Consider the following 24,119-nt stretch of genomic DNA (forward strand, 5'->3'; position numbering starts at 1 on the left):
TGGCTGGCTGAATGACTTTCTTGACAGGTAGTGGAGCTACAAGGCAGCCATCTTCCCCAGAATTGACTTGGGTATCTTCATTCTTGCTAAGAGAGTGCTTCTGCTGTCTGCTGTTTCTATCCTGCCATGGTTTTCCATTTTGGTTTGCGGAGAGTGTGGGTAGCTTATTAATTAACCCATTACATTTTTATCCTGTCTTTAAGGAGCTCAAACAGTGTACAGTGGTGCTCCGCAAGACAAACGCCTCGCAAGACGGAAAACCCGCTAGACGAAAGGGTTTTCCGTTTTGGAGGCGCTTCGCAAAACGAATTTCCCTATGGGCTTGCTTCGCAAGACGAAAATGTCTTGCAAGTTCCTGCAGGGTTTTTTCCCTTTCCCCCCCTTTTCCTAAGCCCTAAGCCGCTTATCAGCTGATCCGCTGATAAGCCGCTTATCAGCTGATCCGCTAAAAGCCGCTAAACTGCTAATAGCGCTAATCCGCTAAGCTGTCAATGGGCTTGCTTCGCAAGACGAAAAAACCGCTATACGAAGAGCCTCACGGAACGGATTAATTTCGTCTTGCGAGGCACCACTGTATCTGGGCCCTGTCCCCACTTCTTATTCTCACAACAACCCAAGGTGGATCTTGGAAAGCATGGCCAGTTTGGTTGCACCGGGTGCAGAGCTTCTGGGGCACCACAACTATGACATCCAACAGAAGGCAGGGGGAACCAGATTTTGGTGCCGTGCAGGGCACACCTGAAATTTGAGGTGCCAAGGTCTACCACTGCAATAACCCTCAGAGGTAGGTTAGTTTCAGAGCTAGTGGCTGGCCCAAGGTCACCTAATGAGTTTCACAGCTTAGTGAGGAGTTGAACCTGGCTACCTCCAGTCCAAGTCTAAACACCCATCAACTGCACTAACTAGTGTGGTATAATGGTTAGAGCATTCGACTAGGCCAGGGTTCAAATCTCCACTCAGCCATGAAGCCCACTGGGTGACCTTGAGCCAGTCTCCAACTCTCAGCCTAACCTACCTCACAGGGTTGTTGTGAGGAAAAAATGGGGATGAGGAGAGCCATGTACACTATTTGAGCTCCTTGGAGGAAAAGGTGGCATATAAGTGCAATAAATAAATAAACAAACAAACCACACTGAAGGTGTGGCTGAGCTGCAAGAGCAGCATGCGGCTCTCCAAGGTGGTCAGCTGGATCTGTGTGAGCCAACTAGAGAGAAGGATAATCTTGTAGGCTTTTTGTGCAGCTTTGGGGAGAGCAGGTTTGCAAACAGATTTCTTTGGTGAAAGCCAGTCTTGCTAGATGCGTGAGAACGTGTGAGGTTTCTGTAGGAGTTGCACAATCCCTTACATTCTCCCAACCTTTTGTGTTTTGATTTTCCTAAATTCCTGCTTGCCTACCCACCACCAAAAGGCTTATCTAATGATTTATTTTGCTTTTCTTTCACTGTATGTGTGCTGTTCAAGGGAAGACAAGGAGGAAATATAAGAAGGTGGGGAGCTCTCCAGGATTGTGGGAGGAATGAAAAGAATTACAAAAGAAAATATATGCATGCTTGCCCTGTGCTGCCATTTCACAACAATCTCTGAGTCTCTGAAGTTTTCTAGGCACACTGGCAGCTTTGCAACTTTGGTGAGGGGAGGGATACAGGGAGAGGAGGCAATTGCATCCCAGACCCCAGTAGCAAATGTTGATTATGCATAACTGTGTTTCTGACATAGAATGCCATGCAACAAAATGTTTTCAGTCTAAGTGTGCTGCACAACATCTCTTGCTCCCACTGTTCTCACTCAAGTCATGATACATTATCTTAGCCTACAAACATAGAATTATTGAGTAGGGAGGCACCTTCAAAGGCATCTAGCCCAACTCCCTGCTCAGTGCAGAATACAACTACAGCATTTCTGACAGAAGGTCACCCAGCCCCTGTTTTGCTCAGCTCTCTCAACCATTCATCATAGAACCTCATTTCCAAACCCCCTCAAAGTCTTAGCTATACTCCACAGGAGAGGCTCCAATTTGTCAGTGTCCTTCACTGAATACAGCTGTACCTTGGAAGTCGAACGGAATCCATTCCGGAAGTCCATTCAACTTCTGAAATGTTCAATTTCCAAAGCGCAGCTTCTGATTAGCTGCAGGAAGCTCCTGCAGCCAATCAGAAGCCACATAGGCCCTGTCGGATGTTCGGCTTCCAAAAGAACGTTTGAAAACTGGAACACTCACTTCTGGTTTTTGATTGTTCAGGAGCCGAAACGTACGCGTTCCGGGGCATTTGGGAACCAAGGTATGACTGTATGGTGCCCAGAATTGGACACAATACTCCAGATGTGGCCTGACCAGCGCAGAATAGTGGAACTATTGCTGCTCATGATCTGGACGCTACAGGCTGGGTTCTGTTAAACAGCTGTGCTAGCAGGAGTTAGTGTAATGTGTCCCGCTAGTGCCTTGGGGCTTCAACCCTCTCCTTGCCCCCTGTGCCCCCCAAAATCATCTCCAGGTGGTTGGGGGAGCCCCCCAAAACTGCATGTGGGAGGAGGAGAGCACAGACCGTTACGTCTGACAAACTGAAACGCTTGTGCTGACGGAATGGTCATAATAGTGTGACGTTGAATTCCTCCCTTTGCTTCTTTAATGCAACCTAAGAATGCATGGACATTTTTAGCAGCCACGTCGTGCTGCTGGCTCATGTTCAACTTGTAATAAACTAAGTCATTTAGATCCTTTTCACATATGCTGCTTTCAAGCAAGGTCTCCTCCATCCTATATTTGTGCCTTTGATCTTTATTTTATTTTTGGACCTAATTGTAGGACTTCACATTTATCTCTGTTGAATTTAATCTTGTTGGTTTCGGCCCAATGTTCCAGCCTGTCAAAGTCATTTTGAATCTTGATTCTGTCTTCTATGGTGTTAGCTATCCCTCCTAGCTGTGTGTCATCTTTAAATTTAATAAGCATCCTCTCTATGCCCTCATTCAAGTCATTTATAGCAATGCTGAATAGCACAGGGCCTAAAAGAGAGCCCTGTGGTTCTCCACTTGAGTCTTCCCCCCCAGGCAGCTGACTTACAGCCATTAATGAGCACTGGCTGGGTTTAGTTGTTCAACCAGCTGTGGCTCCACCTGACATTAATATCATTTAGCCCAAATTCCTCTGTCATTCATCAAGGATCTCATGGATGACTGTCCAGTGCTTTGCTGATTTTGTTTTAAAAATAAACTTTTAAGGTGGCCCTCTATTATCCCTATTTTGCAAATGGTGAGAGGTGCAGAAGCTGATAGTAGTGTCTTCTCTAAAGCAGCATTCCTATGCACATTTACTTCAGAGTAAATCCTTTTGATCTCAGTACTTCTGAGCACGCATACCTGGGACTGTCATACACAAAGTAATATTTGAAGAAGAGAAACCGTGATTCAAGGTCAATAATAAAAGTATATTGTGTGGAATATACATTTAACCATTATTTGATTCAAACCTGTCTTCATTTATTGGAGTTTTATGCAGTCTTCTTGGTCAGTTCCAGGAAAATCTGGAGGGTATGAAAAATTTGAGCAGAAACTTTAGAGATTTCCATGAAGCAGTTGCCAAATAAAAATTTGGTGATCTTCTGAAAACTTTTTTGAACTAAGGAAGCATACTAAGCTTGGCTGAAGCCTTTAGTCATGCTAAGAGGTAGGAAGTTCATATCCAAGGTAGGTTTCTCTGTGGATGAGCTCCCACCATCCACCTCGCCATTCCCGTTCTGTTTCTTATATTTTAAGTCAGAGCCACATCTGTTCCCAAGCACCACAGGATCTCTTCCGAAATGAGAGAATTAAATCCAGCAGCTGGCACATATGTCACCTGTTTGGAGCCTCCCAGTGGGGTCTAGAGACGGCTGAAGCAGATGAAAGGTTGCAGGCACTACAGCCCATTGGTATGCACACACGATAGAGTGCAGGCAGCATGGAATTTTAATGAATGATTATGTTCTTCCATCAAGCTAAATTTAGAACCAAACCCAAGAAGGTGAAACCCTCTCACCTTCTGCCAAAATGTAGATGAATCATGAGCAGCTTGTCCTTAGTCAGCTTCCATCTTGCTCATACTCTTGTCTTCAGCATCAGTGGCTTCCTAGACAGACTGGGGACAGAGGGACCAGTATTCTCAGCAGTGTCTGCCTGATCAACTGCTGTTTATTTGTCAGGTGAGACTGCAGGTTCTTACCTTCCATATAGTACAGTCCAGATTTGACTACAGAGCATGCCTGAAAACCACCTGCATTCCCATTTAGCAAGAGCTTTTGTAGACATGGAGTAAAGACATTTAGGAAGCGTATTTTGAACAGTGTATGTGCGAGAGAGAGTTTCTTTATGGACTGCCATTTTAAAATTTAAATAAGAGGCAACAACTGACAGCATGTGACAAGCTCCCTGAGTCCCAGCAGCAAGTACTTTCACGGACCTGAGTGCTTGAAATACCGCCTGAAGATACGTCACCCTGGCTGCATTTTCTCAATCCATACTAGAAGATCCGCTCCATACTCTCCTAGCTGTCCTGTGAGTAAACAAATGCATAAATCTGACAGATGCTGCATATTTGGATCTTCAGGAGCCTTTGTGCTAAAGCCCTTCCCCAAATGCTTATGAGGAAATGTGGTGATTGTTAATATTACATGTTGCCAATATCCCTCTCAAGTCCTCCTCCAATGCAAAATATTCTTCTAGTGCAGCATTATGGAGAGGAAAATTAAAATTGTCAGGGACTCAGTCAACAAGAAAGGGAGTAGCTTGGGAAGCATTATGCATAAGAGGAAGTTGTAACTGGAAAAGCAGCTGGAAGATCTCTGCCACCCTGTGGCAAGTTTTGCATTTCAGCTACCCACATAATCAAGAAGAACACTACTTAATAATATATGGCACATATCAAGGATGTGGAAACTACAGAAGAGAGGTGGGGGTTATTTTAAAGGGGGGCAACGTGTGGCAAGGAAAGGGAATGGGAAGGTTTTCAAAGCTGTACTTTCAGCTGCTGTGGGATTTCCATGACATAAACACATTCTGGGGATTCTCATGTAAGCCCCATTCATTTCAATCAGTTGCATGCTAGAGAAATTCCCAGATGATTATGTTGTCTATTGGTGACTAACACAGGTCTTCTCTGCTTGGGGATTTGCTGAGTGTAGCCCATAATAGCTGTTGCGCTTCTTTGCTTCCTGAGTCATGCTGGCCTGAGAGTACCATATAGCTGGGTTACTGATCCAATTGGAGAGAGTCTGCAAGAGGCCTCCATTGTTAAGAGTATTTAGTATGTGTTTGTATTTTGAATCAGCATGTCTAAAGGAGACTGAGTCAGCCCAGAGGATCAAAGGGATTCTTTCCCTTTCATTACCTTCCCCTGAATCCTCCAGGCCTGCAGTGGAGTTGACTAGATTGCACAAGACATGCAGTTTGTTTTTGCAGGGCATAAACATTCATCTGTCTTTTCAGAAGCCCTGGCACTTCCCAGATTTCTTCCGCAACTTGTCCCCTGTTCACCCTCCTTATCCTGCCTCACATGGATGGTCCCCTAGTCCTGCCTGCATTTATTCCCCAGCACATACACTTGCAGAGACACAACCTATCCAGACTTCTTTTTCCCAGAACAGATGGGCTACTGCTATTATACATTTGTTGCATGCAGTACAGACATCTTCCCTTGAGGATGCACTTCTATTGTAGGGATACTTCAGTTTTTCAACACTATATGGACTATTTTTTGTCTCGAGGGAAATGCCAGTTTAGGCTGCAGTCATATAACTGGGAGTAAGTATGTCCCACTGAACTCAATGGAATTTTCTTCTTGTTATAGGATTGTACTGTTCTTGTGATTTGCAGAAATGTGTGGACTGTTGTTCTGAACTGCAGTGAAAGAAGTGTGATTACTTTGCCTGCTTCAAGTCTTTATCGTGCGCGTGGGCATTTCTATGAAAGACACTGCTTCTTCTAAAACAAAGTGATCTTAATACTACTCAGGAGGTTGCACCATCAGCGGGAGAATACAAAACATAAGATCTGGTTCAGCACCCTGTTCTCAAAGTGGCCAAACAGATGCCTGTGGAAAACTGGCAAGCAGGACTTGAGCACAAGAGCACCCTCACTTCCTGTGGTTCCCAGCAGCTGATATTCAGAAGTATTACTGACTTTGACCATGGAGGCAGAATGTGGCCATTGTGTCTTCTAGCCATTGATAACCTTATCCTCCATGAATTTGTCCAATCCTCTTTTAAAGCCATCCAGGTCTGGGGCCATCACGGCTTCCCATGGGAGCAAGTTTACCTGTGCGCTAAGTGGATACAGTGGTACCTCGGGTTACAGATGCTTCAGGTTACAGACTTCGCTAACCCAGAAATAGTACCTCAGGTTAAGGACTTTGCTTCAGGATGAGAACAGAAATCGTGCCCCAGCGGCACGGCTGCAGCGGGAGGCCCCATTAGCTAAAGTGGTACCTCAGGTTAAGTACAGTTTCAGGTTAAGAATGGACCTCCAGAACGAATTAAGTTCTTAACCCGAGGTACCACTGTAAGTACTTTCTTTTATCTGTTTTAAACCTTCCAACATTCAGCTTTGTTGGATGTCCAGGAATTCTAGTGTTATGTGATTATTCACTTTTCTATCATTGTTGTTTGTTTCTGTAACCACCTGCGGCTTGGTTGCCATTCCCCACCCTAGTTTGGGCTTCTTCCCACATCTTCCCACATTACTTGGAAGATCCTAGCCAACCACAGACCACTAAGTGAACGTTATGGCATCATGGCACCCAAGCAGAATGCCACGGAGGGCAAATAAAGTGAATTCTTTGCCACCTTGGATGAATTGCCCTCACTGTGAACAAACACAAATTCAAGGAAACTGCTGAAAAAATAACTGAAGGCTTAGTAATTAAATAGTTATAGACTGCCAAAATTGTTAGTGAAAAACATAATATCTTTGGCACAGCCTTGAAAATACTGTACACATTTTTTAAAACTTCCTGGCCAAGTCCCCATCTAATATGAAATCAATATTGATGTCAGTAAGGAAGGTTTCCAGATGGTGCAGATCCACGCACATCCCAATTCTATGAGTGTTTATACTACCAATTTCTTACTTTGGGGTAGGGCTGTAGCTCAGAGGCAGAAAAATCTGCTCTGCGTGCATAAACTCTCAGCTAAATCTCCAGAATCTCTGGGTACAGCTGTGAGAAACTTATCTGGATGGACCAATGATCTATAGGCAACTTCCTATGCATTCCAGGTAGTTTATTGAAAAACTACTTCACTCAAACTTTTTTTGCTGCTGCATCACAGTGTTGACTCAAGTTAAGGCTGTGGTCCACTAAGACCCCAAGATCTTTTTCACTGTACTACTGGCAATCCAGGTGTCCCCCATCTTTCATTTGTGCAGCTGGTTCTCCTGCCTAAGTGTAAAGGTAAAGGGATCCCTGACCATTAGGTCCAGTCGTGACCGACTCGGGTTGCGGCGCTCATCTCACTTTATTGGCCGAGGGAGCCGGCGTACAGCTTCCGGGTCATGTGGCCAGCATGACTAAGCCGCTTCTGGCAAACCAGAGCAGCGCACGGAAACGCCATTTACCTTCCCACCAGAGTGGTACCTATTTATCTACTTGCATTGGCATGCTTTCGAACTGTTAGGTGGGCAGGAGCTGGGACCGAGTAACGGGAGCTCACCGGGAATTTGAACTGCTGACCTTCTGATCGGCAAGTCCTAGGCTCTGTGGTTTAACCCACAGCACCACCAGCGTCTCTGCCTAAGTGTAGAACCTTACATTTGTCCCTACTGACATTCATTTGGTTAGTTTTGGCCACTTCTTCACATTAGAGCTTCTAGGTGCAAGCAGATTTCTGCTTGCTTATAAGACTTTTCCTTCCGCTCCACCCCTAGCAGGTCCTTCACATCTGCTTCTGCGGGTCCTCTAATCTTCTGTAACAGATTTGAGAGCATGTAGGGTGCTGCAGGAGGGAGAGGGAATCTGTTCTGCAAAGACTGTCCATTCTATTGGTGGATGTACACCACTGGATATCACCTCCTGGGTTTTGCTTTTTTCTGATGGAGGAAAGAACATCCATAGCTAATGTTCAAAAATGACATGACCAACAGTAAACAAGGTAAGGAGCCAATCATGTTACTCACATTTTCCTTTGAACATCTGTTATTTTTTCTGTTGCAGAGCCATAGTTATTGAAACATTGTCTGAATTTCAGAGCAAGTTCTGCCCATGGACAGGACATGTGGACAGTGCAGGGAGTTTTTGCAAAACATTTTTATATCAGGAGTCAACTGATACAAAGAGCTTTGTTTACATGCTTTGTAGGTTGTTATGGACAATGATTACAGTTTCTCTGAATGTGACCATTTTGGAAAATGAAACTTAAAATCTACTCCATTGCTCATTTGCTATGTCATTGCAGAATCCAACTACTTTGGCTTTAGCAGGTGGTTGAGGGAGTTAAATAACTCCAGTAGCTTTTCCATTACAGTCATGGACTTCTCAAATCTAAGAATGTTTCATTTCACCCATTTGTTGATGTTATACCCCACTTTCTCTCCCAATGGAAACTCACATTTCATACACCTTTTAGTTAAAAACAACAACAGCCCAGCCCAAAGTCCCCTGAACTACAGCTGGAAATAATGACTACACTATGGTCTGTTCTTTATTGTTTTAAATCATTCAAAGCTTGTCAGGATTTCTAACTTCCTAGAAGCCCATCTCAGAATCTTGAAATCTCTACAGATCCTGCCACACTGTGCATGGCTTTCAGTGACTGCATAGTCATATGAATGCATCCCATATGGGACTCTGGATCTTCTCAGATATCCAGAGGACCACAGTGTTCATGCATAGGTGATTTCAGAAATCTTCTGATAGATTTATTCTAGCACCCTAGACTCCTTGAAACACCTCATTTCTGTTAGATTGACTGTGACTTCTGCCTGTCTAAGCAACAAGCAACAACTTTAAGTTGTCATCCTTGCCCTAGAATCTTTTTACCCTCTGATCCCCAAGCTTATTAGATTCTGTTAAAAATATTTAAGATTTTCTGTCTCTTTGGGGTCAGGAAAACAAGTGTTAACTACTTCCCATTATTTAAATACCTATTAAATCATACAACATTTAGAGAGAAAATATGTTTGCCAAGGAAGGTAAAAAAAATCTGGGACAACTTTTTTTAAAGAAAAATATTTTTAGAGAGGCTTTTTTTAAGGAGAGTTGTACAGAATGTTTTAAAGTTCAGTTTCGAACCCAATGCCTAGATTATTAATAACGTGTCATTACAAATGGAAGGTGCCTACAAGAGCCCATGGGTAGGGTTTCCATACATCACCCAAATATGGCAGTCCAACAACTTTGCCAAAAAAGCTCAATAACTTCTTCACTGCTTGAAATATGGCAACCCTCCCATGGGGTCCCAGGCACACACACAGAGTCTGTGTCCCCTTGGATAACGGAAGACACGGCAGAGAATGTAATGCTTTAAGAAATATGGTTTATTCACCTATTTACACCTTCAGTCTGCATGGAGGAAGTCCATGACTCTTAGAAAGTGGTTTTCCTAGGTAATTAGTTAGTTGTGTTGTTTCAAATGGAATTACTGAGTTAGACCTCCCAGCCCTTTTGGACTCCATCTCTCAGTGTGAAGGCCTCTACACTGCCCATTCTTGACATCTGATTTTTGATTGGCCTCTGATTCCCAGCACTTCGTTCCAAATCTCAATGGAAAGTTGTCTCCCCACACTTCCTCACCAGTCTTATGCTGTTCAAATCATTTCCCCCCTCAGCCTGTCTTGTATTACTCCCTCCTGTAGTCCCTAATTTAATTTTGCTGCAGCACCGGAATCTGTGGTTGGTACTGTTGCCCTTTGTGGTTGTAATCATTGCCCTTTCACATCTAATCCACAGTCTAAGGAAGAAGGATGCACTACTTGCATGCCTGAGGCCTTCTGCACCAGCAGACTTGCACCAAGAGTAGCACAAAAACTGTCTCCCTTCTACACCTGTGTTTTCATTTGCTAATTGTTCACTAATTAGCATTAATTGTCTCTTGCCTGCCCTAGAATCATGAAGCACATTGAGACTGCCATCAGAAATCACAACCAAGCGGCCTTAATATCGAGACCCAATTAGGAACAAAATGCTCACTTCATTATCTTATGACATGTGTTTTGTTTTTTTTTGTTACTGTGAACTTAATTAATTAGAGTTCAATTAATCCTAAAATGGCCTGGCTGTTTCTCCTCTGCTGGGACTGTGATGAAGGGGAGGCAAGGTAGGTCTTCAAGGCTGAATTTTGTTCACCTTGAAGAGCATGGAGAAGCACCAAAGCCTCTACCTAGTTTCAAGACCCCCAAAGTAGAGGGACTCCCATGGACATCTCTGTTTGCTTGGGAGGTGTAAAATGAATTGGAAAAAGTGTATATAGTTTTGTGGCTGCCAGTTTCTAAGCTAGAGACTTCCCCATGCCTTTAAAATTAACACAAGAACATAAGAAGTCTTTTGTATCAGGCCCATGACCTGTTCTCACAGTGGCCAGCCGGATATCTGTGGGAAACTCAGTTGGTAGAGCATGAGACTCTTAATTTTAGTGTTGTGGGTTTGAGCCCCACAATGGGCAAAAGATTCATGCGTTGCAGGGGGTTGGACTAGATGACCCTTGTGGTCCCTTTCAGCTCTACAATTCTGTGATTCTAAGCACATAAGCAAGACATGAATTGCCACTGAGTTAGAGACCAGGCAACAGTGATTTCTCCCTCCCATTTTCACCCAGTCCATTTATCGGTCTCTCACCTGCGGTCAAAGGTGAGGCAGATGAAAGACCTGAGACAAGACAGGTGAGAGAAGGCACTACTCTACTGCTGCTGTTTCCTTTTCCAGTTCAGCAGCATGGGGGAAATCTCTGGCTTGCAATTTGGCCACTCCTGAACTTTCTAACAGTATTACTAATCCAACTGAAAATTACGGTAAATCTTGAAACAAAACAAAAATATAAGTCATACTGACAAATGGCAGAATTAGAATAATAAAGCAATGGACTCCTGATGTGAATGTGAGCATATTATTCTATTTTCTATTCACATCAGCAACAATGAGAAAGGAATAGCTTTATTTTGTTTAAGAAAGTGACAAATGCTTTCACAATTGCCCAGTCAACAACCACATCTCTATAAAGAATGTGTCAATGCCAGTGAACCAATTGCTAAGATAATGTTCAATTTTTATTTTAGTTTTTGCAAAGCACTTTTACAAAAGAACACTTTGATCAGCCTGGAGCCTCTGATTATGCCCCTTAGCTAATAAATATCACTTTACAGAAACCCTATGCTGAGGGAAAATGTGTGGTTAGAAATACCCAACAGGGTTTGGAGGAAGTTGCAACAATAAAATATTAAGAGAACATGTTCCTTCTAGAGGGCAGTTAAATAAATTGTAATGGCCTGATCTTTGGAAGTGAAAGGCATTCAACAGTTCCCATTGACTTCAGTGTGAACTATGATTAGTCATCTCCACTGAAGCCAAACTTTGATCCCTCGATATAGCCTTACATTACCTAATGCCTGGGACCTAGCTGTTGCCTTGCCTTTATATTTTTGATGCTTCAATGCACAATGCAGGAACTCTATAGTTTTTTTCAAGGCAAAGTACACTGGAATTGAATGTAGTTGTAAGTTGTCAGATCTGTTGTTCCAGATCTCTAGCGGACAATAATGAAAATGCAGTTTGGGAAACTTCTAGTTATCGTCTCCCCTCTAATCCAATTCAATTTTATTGCATAAAAATACTTAAATAATATCAAATGAAATACTAGAGTAAACAATGACTATGGCCGGGTTTGCACATAACACTAAGCTAAACTGTGGCTTAGTGTGAAGCAATCAGCATACTGGTGTGTAGTTAGAAAATCGTGTCTACTTCTCCTTCCCCAATTCTACTACTGTTGCACCACCAAGAACTAAGCCATGATGTGACTTAGTGTTATGTGTTAGGCTAGTGGTTTGTCTTGCTCCAAACAAGCCACAAGCTGTAACCAAGGTTTGTTACTGGCTTACAACTCATGGTTTATTTGGGGAAGACAAAGCTTGAGTGTAGCTTCACTCATAACACTAAGCTAAATCGGTGGCGTAGGAAGTGGGGTGCAGTGGGTGCAGGCCGCCCCAAGGTGTCATCACTGGGGGGGTCACCATGGGGCCTGGCCTGTAGCACGCCTGAGCCACACATCTCTCCACAGACTCTGTGGAGGTTCCACGCAGTGTGCTCTGCCCCGGCTTGCCCCGCCCCCGGGTGCAGGACATTTGTGCTGTCCCAGGCACTCGAGCAGCTAGCTATGCCACTGAGCTAAATCATAGTCTCCTGGTAGTACACACAGTTGTGAGGGAGGAGCAAAGCAGCCAAGTTTTTCTGTGCACTAACCTGCTTCATAACTGGTTTGGCTTAGTGTTGCATGTGAATGACAACTATTAAAAGCATACAAATGCCAATATTATATTTGATATACTTTATATATCATAGAATCATAGAACTGTAGAGTTGGGAGCAAGCACAAGGATCATCTAAGTCCTACCCCTGCAATGCCGGAATCTTTTTGTCCAACATGGGGCTTGAACCCACGACCCTGGCAATAAGAATCCCATGCTCCTCCAACTGAGCTATCCTAATGGTTCTGATTTCATTATTTTTAAATGGACCAATACAAGGACATGCAAATAAACATTAGCAGAGAAGAGAAAACATGTTCAAAGCTCTAGAGATAATTGCACACACCAATCCAGTCAACACCATCCCCATTCCTTTATTTCATTCAGTACTCTGTACTGTATGAATATTTCTGCTTCACTGTGAAAAAAAGGGTTGGGGGGAGAAGGAGAAAAACAGGTAGAAGGAAAAAATGTGTTATCTGCATCTGATCTGGTTAGATCTCAATAGTGTAATTAGGGAAAGTGTCAAGTCCCCTGTTGTCTTCCCCATGAGGAGTTATTCCGGCAGTTTCACATATGACAGAACTGTTCCAGGAGTAGCACAAAAAGGGAACCTTGGACTGCAACTTCTCAGCTATTTTCAGATAGTTGCAAGGGAGATTTCATTTCACTTTGCTCTGATAGCTGCAGAAAACTCAGCTGACGTTTGTTCCAATTCAGCAGTAAGCAGTGGGTTTTCCCAAGCACAACAGTGGGACCAAAAAAGTACTTGTCGGACCTGTGATTAGAAATCCACAAGTGTGTGGATGAGTCCTGAGTTAAACAGTGTAACCAGATCAATCTGCAGTTTCTTTTTGTCTCCTGCCCTTTGCATTTTATATTGTACGTGTTATATATTGTTATAGGAATTCTAAGGTAACAATATTTTCTCATGCTGCTAAATTATCAGTGTAATTCAATAAAACTGTTTTGATTATTATTATTATTTTAAAGGAGGGGCTTTGACTTCCAGGTCAATTTCATGACATATCACTTCAGTAAATACTTTAAAAATTGAGGATTAAATGGTGGGTGCCTGAGTTTGCTGTACAAGAACCCCTAAAATTACCAGTCTTGTACCTTTCCCTCTGGTTAAGTCCATTCTTCATCAACTGTGGATCTACTAAATCTGGCATCATGCCCAGGGCAGTTTTGTGATGTATGAAGCTGTCATTGGTGATCACCTCATAGGATCTGTCCATGCTGCTATCATGTTTGGAATCTATTGATCATTGACAAGGCCCAATACATTTTTGTATTTCTAGTACAGATTTCCTTTGTCTTTTATTCTCATCAGATAGAAGCAATTCTGGTTTTATGATTTTAGCACTCCTGGTTTGACTTGGTAAATGCTTCTTTAGCTGCTGATTGATTTTATCTACAAAGAGGAAACACATGTGGAATTACAGCACTAAGTAAAACCATCTTTATACAATACTCTGTTTTCGGCCTTAGCTATAGCCAGAGATATTAGTTCACTGCGACTAGCTTCTCTGTACAGGGGGCAGCAGAGCATTTTCTCTTACCAAAAACTTCTATGGAGGTCACCCCCAAATTACAGTCCACTTATGCAAATTTTCTACTTTCAAAGGGTCTACTGGACAAAGCTGGCCTTTTGTGTTTCCCAACACTAATCACATACAGTGCCACTGTAAGTGTGACAAGGGGAAGTGACCTACCTAGATCTTTTCCTGTTCTCCTTTCAGAAGCAAAGCCGTTCCTCCCACCAGATAAACCCTTATCCTTACCTTCTCTTTTTCCATTTCATTTCAGGGCAAACGCTATAAAAACTCCTTGGAGACAGTGGGAACTCCAGATTCCAGCCGAGGTCGCAGTGAAAAGAAAGCCATTAAGTAAGTCCCAGGAGGAATTATAGGAGTGAATGGATTGGAGGTGTTTGGATCACAATCACTGCACAATGAAGATATTCACTGGGGATGTGTTGGCTGTTTTGCCTTCAGGCAACCTTGTAGCTGAAAAGTCCTAAGCACACGTCATGTGTCTCCTCCACTGCCATATTGCTCTAATCCTAAGCATGCATATATATATATATATATATATATATATATATCACACTACTGCAGTAGCAGCCAGTGTAGTAGGGCATGGCTACCCTCCCAACATTGGTATCTCTGCAGCGTACCTGGTCAGGACTGAGTGATGGTGAGGTCAGGGCTGCATAGACCACCAGCGGAAGCACCACATTGTCTCTCCCAGTGTGTCCACACAGCCCCAAGCTCCCCTCCCCTCTGTCTCTCCCCAGACCTCTCCTGATGAGTTGCCAGTGTTGGGAGGGCAGCTTCGCAGTACCACCACACCAGCTGCCACTGCACCACTGTACATGTGTTGTACACATGCAGCTCCTGATACTGCTTCAGTTTGTGTAATTGTTCCTGTATTTTTTTGTAAATACCCCACTCTTGTGCATACACCTTTATGTTTTCCAACCAGACAGTAGTCCAAAATGCTCTTGGCACACCTGTAAATATTTCAAGTCCCAACATTCATCAGAGTAGCACCACTTCTTTTATTACCCTGAAACTTTTCCCTACGAAAATAAGGCTGTTCTCTTTATATCACTCTTACCCTCTCACCATAGCAATCTGACACCTGTAGTCACACCTCCCAAGGCTCAAAACGCCAAGTGCTATCCCTCAAAAAGCAATTCTATCCCTATTACATTTCTGCAAGCCTTCCCCCACCCCCACCCCCCCGCATTTACTATTTTATCTGCTTCTTTGACATTTCCCCTGGGCACAGCCTGTATTTCAACACATTTCAGACTCTCTCCTTCCCTATACATGTGACGTCAACAGATTCGGACTACCCAAGAGATCAGTACCAAACTGCGGTTCTGCCTTATATGTAGCCATCCACACTTGATATATACCAGTCCAAATAAGAGTTCAGCCTTTCTTCTGTTTCTGGGCACATGATAAATCTCCTGAATAGAAAAGCAAACCATCAATATTTTCTTTCTCCAGGGCTTAGTCTCAGGCGTGTCTGTAGTGTAAAAGTTAGTAAAATCCTCCTGGCCCCTTTTCATGGGGTGAGAAGATAATTATTTTATTTATTATTTATCTCATAAATTTTATTTATTGCTTGATTGCAAAAACAACAACAACTACTTCAAGGTGGTTATGGATATTCTCTACGTATGTAGATTCCTGAGCCTTAAGGCCATGCCCCCACATTTTCAGGTTGTGCCAATTGGTTCCAGGCAAAATTCATGGCTGGCTGGCTGCATAGTCTTCCTTTAGCCTGAATAAATAAATAAATCCTTTCCACTGAAACAACTCCAAGTCATTGTGGTCTATGGACTTACTCCAGGTTCCTTTGTGGCTGTGTGTGTTCACACAAAGAAATGACTTGGCAATGAGTTGTGTAGTAGTAAAGTGGCAGACTCAGTAGTGGGACAAACTGTAAACAGCATATTTGTCCATGTCACTGTGATTTAAGCCCCTCTGGTTATATGAAAATATTCTCTAGCAGGAAGCTGGGGACTAAGCCAAATTACACATTCCCTTCAATTATATGCTGCTCTTCCTTAGCCTGCTGTGGAAGAGTTCTCTTAAGCTTTATCCTTTATCAGCTTTCCGATAGTATGATAGGGCCCACCCTTCTCTATAAACACTTCTGGGTCTCTTTATCCTCATTGTCTTACATAAAGAATAGGTTTTCCCAACTTTGCTGCATAGGAACCCCTGCTTTTACTTGAATGTTTCTTTCATTGCATTTTCTTGGGACCTTTACGATAAATATTGTTGAGGACCTACTGTCGTTTGGTTTGAAGGCTAACAGAGGAGAGAGACCTAGAACACTTACTCTCTTTTTTAAAGTAATGTTCGTCACATAACATTTTCTATATATACTTCATCTACATTTGTAACCTAACCCTTGTTAAAACTGTACTTGTTCCCCCAAAATGTTTACAATGTTTCTGGTTTGTTGGCAGGAGGTGATTCTGCTCAGCTCCTTGAGCTGGACTTCTTCAAAGTAGATGCTTCCTTCTTTTTGTCCCTGAAGGGTGTGGTGGGTTAAGGGCCATAACATACAACAAAGGGTGTTCTGTGTAGAAAAGATTTATAACCCAATCCTCATACATGTTAGCTTGGACTCAGGGCCACTGATTTCAGTGGGTCTTTCTCCTAAGTAAATGGCATAGGATTAAAGCCTGACAGTGCATTCCTATGCATGCTTACTTGGAAGTAAGCCCCATTGTTTCCAATGGGATTTACTTCCTAGTCAGTGTGTTTAGGATTTTCACCTAGTTACCCAGTGATTAACACAGAACTTTCCCTTAGAAGCAAGGAAGAGGTGAGCATATCGCAGTATTTGAGTACTGCAGTAGCACATGAAGCTGCTGTGCTGAGCAATGTGGTGGAACAAAACCTTTAAGGTGCCTAGGCTATTCCTTTGACTCATCAATGCAGCTGTACTCATAGCTCAATTGAAGATGGGTCTCCGTTTATTTCTTCCCTTTCTTCCATTTAGTTCTTCCCTTTCTTTCACATTGCAACAATTACTTATGATGAGTTGAGTTTATATGATAGGGATACATCACATTGGGGTGAAATTTCTCCCATGATTACAATTCCTTGTAGATGCACACCCATATGGCGAAACTGATATTTTGTCTCATCTTCAGGAATGATTAAAAACTCACATTTCCCAAGAGCATGATTAAGTATCAGTTTTGCAACATGGCTGGTGTTTTGCCTTCCAGTATACAAGCTAACCCTCAGTTCCTCACTGCCATCTGCCTATGTGACTGCCAAGTCAAATTTTCTGCAGTACAGGACACTGCAGAGATCTGGCATTTATTCCAAGGAGTTCAGTGGTGAAGCTGAAATGTTGTGAAATAAGAGAAGTTGATTACATCCCATGGAACTATGTGGATCTGGTAGAAGGAGTGTTCCTTCAAAAGTGTGAACATCTGGCACTTTCTGACTTGTATCTCCTCCTGTTTGGTACCAAGAAACCCACTGGGGTGATGATACAGAGGGCCAAACTGCACAAACTAATTATGTAGCATTAAGCTGCATGTATATGTTTTTCCTTTTTTTAACAAGTGTGGGAGGAAGACAATTGTCATCAGGACCGCAGCATGCACAGACGTGAAGTTTATTATTTCCTTCTCCAGACACAATCCCAAGGGCAACGCTTCTCTCCCTGCAAGCTTAGAAAGAATATTCCTGTTGTTGCCAGTGGGAGCTTTTGTTCTAAGCCTTATAGCTGCATACAGGGTGCATTTTCATCTTGGACTGTGGTTGTGGAGGGAAGGGATACCTCACCTTCCTGTGTACCATAGTCATTGGGGGACCCAATAAATAAAGAAAAAAACATATTCATGACTGCTTGCGATGCTGTGCCCTTAAAGTGACATCTAGTTTGACCCCCAAACAGAAAGATTGGTGACATTTCAGTATGTGTGCATTTGTGTTGTGCAAGCATTTATGTGTGATTATTCATATATATGTGTGTGCGCGCGCACTGTATGTAGATGTGTGCTTACACCTCATATTTTGCATGAGTGAGTGTGTATGTGTGCACATACTTGCATATAGGTAGATATTGCATCCTTGGATGCACGGACCCATCTGTAGCTTGAGTCTCTGAGTAGCACTGCTTTCCGTTAGCTAAAGCCTTAGCAGAACCAGATGTGATAAATACAGAGATCTGGGGTCTTGTTCTTTTATCATAAATGTGTGATACTCACTGTTGTCTCCCTGGTGTCTTTGGGACCTGGCAGGCTGTGTACATTCTGCTCTCACTGGATGGCTATGCCTATGAGTGGGTCAAGATCACCATGATGCAACAGTACTAACCGCCACTAAAAATAGCAATATGGAAAGCCTGGGACTCTTCTCTCACATTGCACAGCAGCAGAAGTGTTTCCCTTGCACAGTCCCATTGCAGCATTACAGGAGGCCTCTATGACGCCCCTGATCCCAAGCTCAACAAGGCAAGTGACATATGAGGAGGAAGGCAAGCAGAGATTCACAGCGGAGAGAGGCTTGCTTTCCCCACTTCCTTGTAACACTTTTCTTTGTGTTTCCATTCCCTGTGAATGAGCCTTGAGTTCAGGTGCTTGCAGACTGCTGCTATTTTGGGGTGGGATTCAATCACGTCCTGGTAAATTCAGGTTGTGCGAGTATAGTTGATTGAGAAGTTCTGAGCAAGAAAATAAGAAGAATGCACTGGAAAGTGTGGGGAAATGCTTTTTGTGAACTCAACGCCCAAGACAAATGCTGAATAAACAGGTCATCTGGGGGAAATGCAGTTACCCTTTATCCCAGGTTTTTCATTTTCTCCTCTTATGTGTCTCAAGAGGCCAGTGGAAAGCCTTTTCATCCTCAAGCCCAGAAGGAGGACAGTTAATGAGCAGCGAATGGACTGCGCACAGAAGTGTACCCTGGAAGGAACCTTTGATGTCTCCAATAAATTTACCAAAGAGCCACTTGACTTCAAAGACCATTGTTGTCAGATCTCAGTCCTGTGAAACAAGTGCTAGGTAGCCATTTGATGAGCTCTAAAATCAGGGGAAGATGGTTTAGTCAGGCTCTATCAGATCATAGAATGGGAGTCATGGCCTATTTAGAGAATATTGCCAGTGCACAGCCTCTAATTCAAGACAGATCGCCCTCCCTGGCTCCTTCTGCACAACTGAGCAGAAGATCCATGTGAGGACATGCCACATCCCTCAGGCTGCGTGAGGCCCTCTTCTTGATGACAAGCATCCAGAGTCATCTTTATTATTACTTCCCATGCTCCAGGCACACATCCTGGCAGGCATGGGGAAAGGGTTCAGAGGCCAAAGCCTTGCTCAAATTAATTCTCTCCCAGTGATTTTCTTGAGTTTCACTTCAATACACGTGAACAAAATCCCATGGTTTTTATACCGCTCATGTGCACCACATTGCTATACGCTTGATAGAATTATAACACTCTACTTCAGTGCCTCACAAGAACCATCTTGGTGAGTCGCTCTCCCTAACCTGTCACTCAAGATTCTTTGCTGCTTCTCTGTTACATTTATCTCTAATCTGATGCATGCGTTCTGCACAGAGAACCACTTGGAAGAGATTATATTCTCCCCCTGCAGAAGCAGCAGTAGGTCCTGCCAATATTTTGGGGTTGGGACAGAAATTACTACTATTTTTTTTTCTATAAAAAAGAAAAAGAAAAATATGCTGCCATTGTGCTAGGTGCTGTTGCAATCCTTCTCTAGAAGGCTCCATATTAGATGAAGACTGAAAAATGAGTAGTGCACGCAAAATGGCACTACTTTGTCCTTCCCAGGAGGCAAAGCGGAGGGCCTGAGAAGGCAAGGTGTAAGGCCGTCTGAGGGAAACTTCTTTAACTGCACGCCATCTCTCTCTCTCTCTCTCTCTCTCTCTTTCTTTCTCTTTCTCTCTTTCCACCAGATTCTGGAGGTGCCTGCTCCTGTCTTCCTCCAGCTTTACCTCCTGTTCCCACCTGTCCCTCCGTGTGTGTGTGTGTGTGTGTGTGTGTGTGTGTGTACACATGTGGGTGTGAGGCACAGAGCTTACCTTCCACAGGAGGAGAAATCACCACTCTGACCTCGCTGTCTCTCATTTGGGGTTTTTTTTTTTCTCCTTCCTCCCCTCACAGGAATTTAGATTCTCTCTCTTGTATTTCCCTTTTTTATTTTTATTTTTCTCCCCTCATCACCGGCTGATGTAGTGATCTAGACAGAGACTTTTGGAATAACAATGACAACACAGTGCAGCAGAAATGGAGCTCCTACCCTCCCAAGGAGTTTATACTAAACATATCACCTTACGCCCCGTATGGTGATCCACGACTTTCCCTCAAGTGAGTCTCTCTTTAACTGATTTGATCATATATAGTGAGTATATGCACACCCTTCTTCCAACCTCCCCTTCCTGCTTTCCCCTTCCCCTTCCCCTTCTTCCCCCTTCTACCTCTTTCCTCACACTCCACCCCCTCCCCATGGACAAATGGCCATGGAGACGAGCAACCCCTCCTGCCTTCCCTCCCTCCCTCCCCCTTCCCATCCATTAATTCAGTGGTTCCCAACTACTGGCATTTGCACTGGTACTTGGTATGATAGACTTGTGTGGTTGATGCCCTGGATTCCCCCTTTTCTCTGGTCCCAGTGCAATATAGTGTTCTTCTGGATTTGTTGACATCCCAAGCTCCTGACTATTAACTCTCAGGGTAGGCCTTCCAACCAAGTGGTTGGCTTCTGTACTCTGCTTTAAACCCAATACACACAATAGTCACATAAACCAACCCAAATGGAAACAATGGCCAACACTGCCCAAGGCCTTAGAGCCCAATCACAAACTTAGAGCAGTCCTGTTGTTCTGGAGGGGCCTTGGCTCAGACGTTCGGCTTGCTAGGCTTGTACGGTGCTCCCAATGGGTTGAGGACCACTGCCTTAAGCAGCTCCCTAAGAGAGGCCGGCACCTTTCCCTCCCTGCCCCCCGCCCCCAGTTCCTTTGGCTCTCCTACCCCTCACACCCCTCCACCTTCTCTGCAGCACAGGACGGGGTTGCCCGTTTTGGTCACCCTCTCAGCGTGTTCTCTGCATCTGCACTGTGTGGTGATGGTGATGGCAGTGGTAAGCTCTCTCACTAACATGGCTTTTCTCTCCCTTCGCCTGCACAGTGCCTCTCCCAATGGCCTTATCCATTGTTCAACCCTTCTTTGTCTATGGAATAAAGTAACTTTTGGCTGCAATCATAACCTCACAACCAAGCCAAGGCTGCCTGCTGTCTTTGCCTGGGACAAAGGCTCTCCTTGGCCCTTTCTTTTGCAGTGCTGATGTCTCTCTTTCTCTCTGTCTGTCTGTCTGTCCCTTGTCTGTCTGTCTCTGTCTCTGTCTCTCTCTTTCTGTCTCTCTCTTTCTCTCTCTCTCTTTCTCTTTTTCCCCCCTCCTCTTTGCGTGACCTCCTTCTCACTACCACCGGCCACCTTCCTCTCCTGACGTGCCCCAGTGGCACCTTGTTGTCAGGTGCAAAGTTGGCTGCTTCAGCCACCTCAGGATTGGCTGGGGAGCGGGAAGGACGCCATGGGGAGAGGCAGCAGCTCCGAGAGGACGGCATGAAGAGCAGCGTGTCTGCCCACAGCGAGCCCAGCATTGGGAAGGCGGGGAGAGGTCGATGGCAAACGGTGCAGAGCCACCTAGCAGCAGGGAAGCTCAGCCTATCCAAGTGAGTGAGAGTACATTACAGGCCTGGCCTGGCCTTGTGACGCAGAAGTCCTTGTAGCTAGGGATGGGCTGAGGGTGGGGACGGGGAGGGGGAGGGGGAGAAACCAAACCCAGATACCATCTTGGTGTTAGATTCAGGCAGAGCAGAGGAAAGCATAGGTGATGGTTGTGACACCTGATGGAGCAGTCTGCTGTGCCCTGGGATCAGTGAAAAACGTTCTGTTGTGCAGGAGCAGAGGGCTGTATTACACACTCACTCTCTCTCTCTCTGTGGCTTCATATGGAAGTAGTCTTTAGAATATGCAAATCAATAAAATAAACAGAATTTTGCCATATGAAAAAGGATTTCACTTTTAGTAAGTGTTATCACTGTGCGATCCTTAGTTGGCTAATTTATAATACTGACCAATTAGAGAAGGGACGTGGGTGGCACTGTGGTCTAAACCACAGAGCCTAGGGCTTGCTGATCGGAAGGTCGTGGTTCGAATCCCTGTGACGGGGTGAGCTCTCATTGCTCGGTCCCAGCTCCTGCCAACCTAGCAGTTTGAAAGCACATCAAAGTTCAAGTAGATAAATAGGTACCACTCTGGTGGGAAGGTAAACGGCGTTTCCATGCGCTGCTCTGGTTTCGCCAGAAGCGGCTTAGTCATACTGGCCACGTGACCCGGAAACTGTCTGCGGACAAATGCCAGCTCCCTCGGCCTATAGAGCGAGATGAGCACTGCAACCCCAGAGTCGTCCGCGACTGGACCTAACGGTCAGGGGTACCTTTACCTTTAACCAATTAGAGGTTAAAGGCTCAGGAGAAGAGAGCTATGACTCTATTAGTAGCTTTCAGTGGACTGCCCATCAGTAGATCAGGGCTTCATGCTAGGTTAGGCCAAAGGGCTGACCATAGCAACTGTAGCAGTACCTGCACTATTAGATGCTTCTGAGCAAATTTACTGTGAGCTACAAGGTGATCCTAGTGTGAGCTGTCCAGAAGTGTGAGACCAGAGTGTGATTCATTCCAGACCTTTTGATCTCTCACAGATGCTCCCTGTGTCTTGAGCAGAAAGATCCCATAACTATCTTTATTAGTGGGCTTATCTTCCATTAGGTTTCCAAACAGCTCTTCCTCTTGACCCTACTGAATGAGCATTCCTATGTGGCTTCTCAAAAGCGATGTGGACTCAGGAAATGACCGGTAGTTAATTTGTCCTGTCAGGTGCCTCATTCCTGACACCTAAGGAGCTATCCTATTGAATTCATGTTCTCAGCTGCAGACCAAAAGTCTTAATATTAATTCATATCTAGATTAGAACTAGACATTGAAGCATTTTCTGACTAAATGAAGTTTTCATTGTGGAGTAAACTAATCTGTCATTACATCCCTCATAATGAAGATTTTTGTGACTGGATTGTCCCTGTATCTGGCATGTGTGTTTTTGTGATGGAGCGCTACTTTGCTTTGTCTGTCTGTCTGAGATAGCCCACCTGTCTGCTTGCACAATAGCCTTGTGATAGGAACTGGAAGTGGGATAAGGTACCCACAGGTATGCCAGAGGGCCAGGTGTAAATGGTACAGTCCCTACAGCACTGGGACTGCTTCCCACACTGCAATTACCCTTGATAGAAATTTATATAGTCTGCTGGCTCCAGGCCTAGGAGAGCCAATTTTAGTTTCCTGTGACTGAGAGGTTGAAAATTGGACTAATTTAGGATTTGATAGAAAACTGAAATGAGGTCACTGCATGTGAAGAAGGCAGTGGCTGGAAAGGTCCATTTCTGCCTCATGCCTGGCAGCAGGGGGGTTGGGCTTAGGGGCTCAGTACATGATCCAAACAAGCTCATTGGTAGCAGATGCATGCAAAGCTATCTGAATAATTTTCCAAGGCAAGAAAAGGGGGGTGTTGGGCTCTTTGCTTATATAGGTTTTCACAAATCCTTCCTTTCCTTTCCTTTCCTTTCTCTTCTCTTTCTCTCTTGCTCTTCCTTCTTTCTCTTCTCTTCTCTTCTCTTCTAACACAAAAAGATTCCACCACTTTGCCATTACGTCCCTGGCATCAGCATTTCTTTGCTGTTTTTGGTGGAGGTGGCTTTCAGGTCAGGCCAGCAGCAAGTAAGGAATGCTTGAACCCTTCTGCCACGAGGTCCTGGTTTCTGTGCCTCCTTGGTTAAACCTAAGAACTAGGTTGGCTTTAATTTCTACACAAAGTGGCCTGTGAAATATTTTGGTGCAGTCAGCCCCATCTGGCTGCTCTAGAGTGACTGCTGTCAGATGCTGCACCCTGAGAAAGCAGGAGGGCTTGGGGAGAAGCAGAGCTGGGAAACAGTAAGACTGGTGGGTGATTGGCCGCCTGTGCACCTCTCTCCTGTCACATGTTGACACACCTGCCTCAGGGATTGGCCGTTTCTGTGAGATACTCCGACATGAGGCCAGCCATGTCCTTCGGGGGCACACCCAAGGCATCCT

General features: G+C 44.2%; 1 protein-coding gene across 5 annotated transcripts in view; it reads left to right on the top strand.

Moving 5' to 3' along the window:
- SYT7 (synaptotagmin 7) overlaps positions 1-24,119 on the top strand; it is a 232,049-nt gene that overhangs the window by 141,407 nt on the left and 66,523 nt on the right. For 2 of the 5 annotated variants that reach the window (XM_079956336.1, XM_079956337.1), the window contains exons 3-4: positions 14,236-14,315; positions 20,170-20,301. In XM_079956336.1, the coding sequence (XP_079812462.1) occupies positions 14,236-14,315; positions 20,170-20,301 (212 nt within the window). Of the gene's footprint in view, positions 1-14,235; positions 14,316-20,169; positions 20,302-21,449; positions 21,666-24,119 lie in introns of all 5 variants that reach the window. The other 3 variants (XM_079956339.1, XM_079956338.1, XM_079956335.1) reach the window with 2 other exon arrangements.

Source organism: Podarcis cretensis, assembly GCF_951804945.1.
Source record: "Podarcis cretensis genome assembly, chromosome: 1".
In the NCBI taxonomy this organism is placed as follows: domain Eukaryota; kingdom Metazoa; phylum Chordata; class Lepidosauria; order Squamata; family Lacertidae; genus Podarcis; species Podarcis cretensis.